Genomic DNA, 8,303 nt, shown 5'->3' with positions numbered 1-8,303 from the left:
ACTCTTGATTCAATGAGCTTCCACTTAGTTGATGTTTTGATTAAATAATTTTGTATTTTTTTAGGATTAATTAAAAGCTAAGGATACTACAGGTGTTGCTTTTTCCCCCCTTGCTCTTCTCATGGATCATTCAACTTTAAGTTTAGAATCTAGCAACACTATTTTATAAAAAATTAGGAATAATGAAAATAGTTTCTTATGAAAATATATGACTAGAATCTAGAAAATGGGAAAAGGAAATGAGAGTTAAAAGTGGATATATAACTTTTGTAGTTTATAAAAAATTTGGAAAATAAACAATATTGTGGAATTTTAGTAAATAAATGAATGTTGATGTTGGTCGGTTGGTTGTTATTGTTGTATGTATATATTGTAACTCAAGTATCTGGATTTCGCTTGCCTAATTCTAAAGGAGATCGGTTTTTCCTTTTGATTTGGTCTCTAGTAAATTGAATACAATTGTAAGCTTATACATTCCTAAAATGACACAAGGTCAGTTCTCATTAAGATAACGTTTGTTAAAATGAACAAGATAAGAGAGTATCAAAATAAGTCGGAAATAATTTTTGGACCAAAATATGAAATGATTAAGATAAAATTGGGAAACATTTTAAGATTTTTATCAAACTGTTTATTAAATTCTTTGAAATGCATTAGAGGACACAAACGTCATTTTTTTCTTATATATAGGGACCAAAATATGCTTATCTTGAGGAAAGGAGAGTTCATAAGATGATTTTTTTTAAGAATGATTAAATAAACTTAACAAACATATTGAAAATGATAAAAAATCGATATGAATCCTATTTCTTGACTTTTTTACCCCCATATTTTAATTAACAAACGCCTATTAAATGAGATATTTTTATCTCCAACAAAAATTAATCCCTCCATACTCTTAAAAAAATTTAAAAAGTTGATCAGTTGCACCATACTCAGAGGTATTGTTGTAAATTTTTAGATTGATGTTGTGGATGCGCTATGTGTTTGGTTGCTGAGAAACAAACTCAGTCTCCGAAAACGGCAAAATCATCCCATCTTGCACTTTAAAGAAAATCCAATATAAACAAAACCAAAACCCTAACATTGCTCGATGGCTATATTATAATTATTATAGCCTAAAGGATGAACTCCTCAATTATTTATTATTATTAAAGTTGGAAAATAGAGGACTACGACGACCCCAACCGCTCGACGGCCTCCCGAGCCACGGCCGCCCGTGGCTCCACCCTAAGCGCGTCCTCGTAAGCCTTCCTCGCCGCCTCTGCCATTCCCTTCATCTCGTAGCATTCCCCCAACACAATGTACGCTTTGGCGTTATCGTCTTTCAGCCGCACCGACTCCACCAGATCGGCGATCGCCGAGTCCACCCGCTCCTTCGCACCCAAAGCCACCTTCAGCTCCGCCCTCTTCAATAGCGCATCGCTTCTCTCCTCCTTCGTGAGCGACCGCGCCGCCATCGGCGACAACGCAGCGTCTAGCGAGTCTAGCGCGGAGGTCCTGTAGCCCTGGATCTCGAACGCCAGGGCCTTGAGGATGTGAGCGGCGGCGTCCTTGGCGTCCAGCGAGATGGCGCGGTCGGCCTCGTCGGCGGCCGACTTGGCCAGCGAGAAGGCGGCAGCAGTCTGGTCCTTGGCGGCTAGGGCTTGCGCTTGGGACAGGAGCTGAGCACCACGGACGAAGTGGCGCTTAGCCTGAGTTTGGGATCGGGATCGGAGAGTTTGGAGATAGGAAAGAGCTTTTTGGGGGATGTTGTGCATAAGAAGGAAGATGAAGGCGAGGAGGAGCATCAAGCCCACCTGTAGAACAATATCGGAAACCATTTCTCTCATCTTCGATCGAATTAGGGTTTGTTCTTCGATTCTCGGTATTAATTTGATTGATGGAGCCGTCGAATTTTACCAGGAAGGAAGGAAAGCGCGGGTTTGAAGAAGGGAGCAAGAAGAAACACACTTTCTTCTGCAAGTCAAACGCCTTCCAGATCCCGGTTGCATACAAATATCTATTTAGGTAATCCCCTCACTCTCTATCCTATCTAAATTTCTATTATATTATAAATAATTTATTTTATATTTTAATTTTATTTAAAAAATTATACGTATCTCAACTGGACTCTTTATTCTTCTCTCTATTTTAATTCTTATCTTATTTTTTATTAATAAATTTTAATTTTATTTATTTTATTTAATTTATAATTTTTATTACTATAAAAATTTATTATTTATTTAATAATTTAATAATAAATACAATGATATTAAAATTTTATAATATTTAATATATTTATAAATAAATTTACTAATATTTTTTAAAAACAATTATTTAACAAAATTATTTAAAATATTTTCATAATTCAAAATTTAATTAGCCAAACTACTTAAAAAAATCATAAAAGTAAATACTTTTTTGTAATATAATAATAATTATTTTAAATATAACATTAAATAATCTAATTGAGTAATTTTGACATTCATTTTTAAGATTAATTTCAAAATATTATATTAAAACATGAAAAAAAAATGTGATACACAAAATGAATTAAATACACATAATTAATAATCAAATATACATACACATTATATTAAAATAATGAGATACACACATAATCAAAAATTAAATACATAAAATAATCAAATACACACAAAATAATTAAATACAAGTATATACAAAATTAATAATCAAATACATAAAATATAATTCATCAAATACTTCAATACATACAAAATATATAAAAAAAATGTAATAGAGAGCAAATTTTAGCTGCTCGTCTCTAAGGACTCATTTGAAGCTCAACTAGTGACAAGATAGATAGAGAGAGATGTGGGTTGGAGATGAATTTTAACACTTTTTTCTTATTTTTTACTTGGTGAGAATTTTGACCGTGCATATCAGAGATGGACTTAAAGGTTGTTTGGCTTACTGTTTTTAAGATAACTTTTAAGTCATTATATTGTGTAAAACTTTTAAATTAAGTAGTATTTAAATTAATAACGTAATTGAATAAATTTGCTTTAAACTGCCAATTGATAAACTATTAGAACTTAGCAAAAAGATAAAAATGGATATGTTGTTGAATAATAAAAATAAATAAATTAATGTTCAACTAATAAATTTTTTATCATTAGATGTTAATAAATTATATACAATTATTAAAAATATATTAATATAATATTTTATATTTAAATTTAAGTTTAATTTATAAAATATTAAATATATTAATACAATAAACATTAATATATATATATGTTATATAGATATATATACATAGAGAAGTGCAACGGCTGGAGAAAGCGACGACAATGAGCTAGAGGCGACATTTAACAGCTGAAAAATTCTTGAAGTTATAAATGTAATTCTATGTATGGTATAAGTGAAATTTTCAGAAGATTAGGACTATAAGGTATACTATCACAATCTTGAGTGATCGGATTGATTGTAGGGAGTGTCTCGAATCCTAGATGTCAAAGAAAAATGATATAACATTGATAAGTATTACGAGACACAATTTTTAGGTGTCAAAAGAAATTGCATACAAATATCTATTTAGGCAATCTCCTCACTCCCTATTCTATCTAAATTTCTATTATATTATAAATAATTTATTTTATATTTTAATTTTATTTAAAAAATTATACGTATCTCAACTAGACTCTTTTATTCTTCTCTCTATTTTAATTCTTATCTTATTTTTTATTAATAAATTTTAATTTTATTTATTTTACTTAATTTATAATTTTTATTACTATAAAAATTTATTATTTATTTAATAATTTAATAATAAATACAATGATATTAAAATTTTATAATATTTAATATATTTATAAATAAATTTACTAATATTTTTTAAAAACAATTATTTAAAAAAATTATTTAAAATATTTTCATAATTCAAAATTTAATTAGTCAAACTATGTAAAAAAATCATAAAAATAAATACTCTTTTTGTGATATAATAATAATTATTATTTTAAATACAACATTAAATAATCTAATTAAGTAATTTTGACATTCATTTTTAGGATTAATTTCAAAATATTACATTAAAACATGTAAAAAAAATATGTGATACACAAAATGAATCAAATACACATAATTAATAATCAAATACACATACACATTGCATTAAAATAATGAGATACACACATACACATAATCAATAATTAAATATATAAAATAATCAAATACACACAAAAATAATTAAATAAACGCATACACAAAATATATAATCAAATATTTACATACAAAGAAATGTATAATCAAATACACAAAATAACTAAATACAAGCATATAAAAAATTAATAATCAAATACACAAAATATAATTCATCTGATACTTCAATACATACAAAATATATAAAAAATGCAATAGGGAGCAAATTTTAGCTCCTCCTTAGGGAGCCATTTGAAGCTCAACCAAATTTTAAACAGTGACAAAACAGATAGAGAGAGATATGGGTTAGAGATGAATTTTAACACTTTTCTTCTTATTTTTTGACTTGGTGAGAATTTTGGTCATGCATATCGGAGATGGCCTTAAAGGCTATTTGGCTTACAGTTTTTAAGATAACTTTTAAGTCTTTTTATTGTGTAAAATTTTTAAATTAGGTAGCGTTTAAATTGATAATGTAATTGAATAAATTTGTTTCAAACTGTCATTTATATAATTATGTGTTTGATTTAAAAAAACTGATAAACTATTAGAACTTAACAAAAAGATAAAAATGGATATGTTGTTGAATAATAAAAATAAATTTTATAAAAATACTAATTTTTAATAAAAATAAATAAATTAATGTTCAACTGATAAATTTTTTATCATTAGATGTTAATAAATTATATACAATTATTAAAAAAATATATTAATATAATATTTTATGTTTAAATTTAAGTTTAATTTATAAAATATTAAATATATTAATATAATAAACATTAATAAATATATATGTTATATAGATATATATACACAAAGAAGTGCAACGGCTGGAGGAAGCGATGACAATGAGCTAGAGGCGACATGTAACGCCTGAAAAATTCTTGAAGTTATAAATGTAATTCTATGTATGGTGTAAGTGAAATTTTTAGAAGATTAGGGCTATAAGGTACACTATCACAGTCTTGAGTGACCAGATTGACTGTAGGGAGTGCCCAAAATCTTAGATGTCAAAGAAAAATGATATAGTATTGATAAGTATTACGAGACACAATTTTTAGGTGTCGAAAGAACTTGGATCGAGAACGATTTTCAGTATAGCTAGTTTCAAGTCTGGAAAATCGAATGATCATAAAGGATGTAATAGCCAAGATTTTTATATTTAAATATTTGAAAAAATAGGACATTTCAAAGGATTATGAAAGTTTGGAGATAAAAATTCAGTTTCTGAGACAGAGGCAAAATTATAAATATTAAAATTTGGATAAAAGTGTAATTTACCTAAAATTTTAGGATATTAGTATAATAAATCCTTTCTCCAGGGGTATAAGTGCAATTAAAAAATGGTCAGGAACTAAGTTGCAAGGAGTTTAAGTGTAATTACTCAAAAAGTTTGGGTCAAAGTGTAATTCTTGAAACCTTCTTTCTAGAGGCATGTGGGAGATTTAGAAAAAGCCTCGTGACGACTTTAGAGATAAGATAAAGGCTCATGATGACTTTAAAGATAAGATAAAAACTCATGATGACTTTAGAAATAAGATAAAGTCTCATGATAACTTTACAGATAAAGATGAAGGCTCATGATGACTTTAAGAATAAGATTTAAGAAGATTTGAAATGATTGTAGAAAATCTTAGAAGATTTTGAATAATTATAGAAAATCTTAGAAAATTTAAAATAATTGTAGAAGATCTTAGAAGATTTAGAATGATTGGAGAAGATTTTGAAAAATTTGAAATGATTAAGGAACATTATAATATAATATGTCTTACTTGGTGGCCAAGTTTCAAGGCCTATAAATAGAAGGCACCATTTGAAAAAGTTGGAGAAGAAATGGAGAAATAAGAGATTGAATGTTGAATTCTTTGAATATCTACAATGGCCAGTGTACGTTGAGACTTGGGTTTGAGAACCATTAGAAGCCTAGTACGAGAATCAAGGTGGGGCACAAGATTCGAGATGTTCTAATTTTTGTTCAAGGTGAGTAATTCTATCCTAAATACTTGTTTTGATTCTACCTAAACTTAATTTGATTACATGCAAAAGGGTTTTGTTGCATGTGAACGATTTAATCTGTGATGGTTGTTTTTATGAGGGAGGTTAGTCCCTAAATATTTTATGCATGTGCATTGAATTTTGTACGATAAATTATGTAGATGAAATGTTGTTTTAAATGATGCATTGAATCATAGTATATGGAATTGGCATGTTTTTGTGTTTGTCCATGTAGGATATAAGATGTTAACCTATGATATGACACTTGAGTGATAGCACTAGAAAAGTGTGCCAAAGATTAATGCTTACTTGTGACGGGGGCTGAGAGTGGACACCATCCTTGTGAGTCGACAAGTGGCGAGGCTAAGAGTATACACTACCCTGGATCGACTTAAGTGACGGGGCTGCGAGTGGACACCACCCCGGAGCCTTTAAGCGGTAGCATTGTTTTCGAGGTGGATGTGGATTCTCAGGGATAGTGTTGATCATCTTGTGGCTAAGGTTTGTGTGGACGTGGTCCGGGATGCTTCTGAGTGGGAAGGTAATGATGATGGGGTGATTCCTGGGTTCATACATTGATGTTTCCCTCTTAAGCTAGGACAATGTTATGCTAATGTGGTTATGTTACCTCTAGAGAAATTATTCTTTGCATGTGGTAGGGGTTAAGCGCTATGTGAGATTCTCTTAGGTTGGAGCTTATCGAGATATGTCGATTTGTTTCATAGCTTGCATATATTCATGAAAATATTTTTGAACTCTCACTTAGATGATTCAACATCTAATTTGGATTATGTGCTTAGAATATTCAAACGTTTCAAGTGAAAGCAGTGGTGCCAAGGGAAAGAGGTTATCGAGATGTAACTGTTGTTTACATAGGTGATCTTTTGCATGTTTCCGTTGTTATGGTTAAGAGATGTGTACCTATGTAGTATGTTTTGATGATGTCATGTTAAGTGATGATACGATTTCAATATTATGAATGAAGGAATTACGGTTATGTATCATTTAAGGTTTTGATCTAGTTTCCTCATTTGTAATGAGTTACATGTCTTAGTTTATTCATTATTAAGTTAGATATACTAAGAAGGTGTAACGAGATTGTCGGGGAACGATTTTTGTGTTAAGTTTATGATGGAAAAAAAAAAAATCTCTTAAATCTTAAACGCCTTGGAAAAGCGGGGCATTACACGACAATAATAGAAGTTGGAGGCGGCAATAGAGGCGACGACAACAGCATTGGACTGGAGGTGGTGGCGGCCAAAATGAAAGTTGCGATGATGAAAGAGAGTTGGCAATGGAGGCCACTAAAGAAAAGATATGGGAGTGAGGCAACAAACAAAAAGGAAGAAGGGTAGAGAAGTTGGAAATAATACAATTTTTTTAGGATAAAATTGTAATTAATTTGATCAACGAAATAAACTACCAACAATATTTTGAAAAAAAAACTAGAATGAAGATTTTTTAAAATGCTTTTAAAACAACGTTTAAATTCAGTAGCATTTAAGTTTTTAAATTTTTAACAAATAAGTTATATAACGTTTAAGCTAAATGAGCATCTTATAAACAATCAAACCGCTAAGCCAAACACCTCCTAACTATAATATTGTTTTAGGGTGAATTTTAACTTACTATCTTTTATATTTGTTTAAATTTCATTGACTACCCTTATATGTTTTAAAAGTTACACTAACCTCTCTTGAGGATGGTTACAAGTACTTAAGTAACTAAAGTTTACTTTTTTTTTTACCATCGATTGAGATGAACCCCCAATCAATGGAGGTTTTTACAAGAGAGAGATGAGAGATGAAGATAGAGTTGTTGATTAAAGACTCTGGGTTGCGTGTTGGAAAGGAAAGAGAAAGAAATGCGAGCAATATTTTAATGATGGTTTGTGAAATTTACTCTATATTTTAAATTAAGTATTTTGATCATGTAGCTCAAGTCCTATCTTATTCTTAGGGCAAAATTAGTGAAGGAGATCAACTAGGCCAAGCCCTAAAACTACCTTCCTTGTCAAACACCTTATATAACGCTGTTTAGGGTATACTTTTCAATTTTATACCTCAATTTTTTTGTTCTTTTCTTCTTCTTTTTTTTTTGTCACAAAAGATTTGGAAAAGATATTTAATTGTTAAATATGAAAAACTATCTTTTTGTACCTT

General features: G+C 29.5%; 1 protein-coding gene across 1 annotated transcript; it reads right to left on the bottom strand.

Annotated features, from left to right (window-relative positions):
- Positions 1-1,172: 1,172 nt before the first annotated feature.
- On the bottom strand, positions 1,173-1,832 carry LOC127799677 (uncharacterized). Its single transcript, XM_052333901.1, has one exon. The coding sequence runs from the start codon at positions 1,830-1,832 to the stop codon at positions 1,173-1,175; it is 660 nt and encodes a 219-aa protein (XP_052189861.1).
- Between the last annotated feature and the right edge of the window lie 6,471 nt (positions 1,833-8,303).

This window comes from Diospyros lotus, chromosome 4, assembly GCF_014633365.1.
Source record: "Diospyros lotus cultivar Yz01 chromosome 4, ASM1463336v1, whole genome shotgun sequence".
NCBI classification, from domain to species: Eukaryota; Viridiplantae; Streptophyta; class Magnoliopsida; order Ericales; family Ebenaceae; genus Diospyros; species Diospyros lotus.
Note: the sequence above shows the minus strand (reverse complement) of the source record. Positions and strands in the feature narration are given on the sequence as shown.

Coding starts and splice junctions, on each gene's coding strand:
- LOC127799677 (XM_052333901.1), bottom strand. CDS start 1,832: ATGAGAGAAATGGTTTCCGATATTGTTCTACAGGTGGGCTTGATGCTC.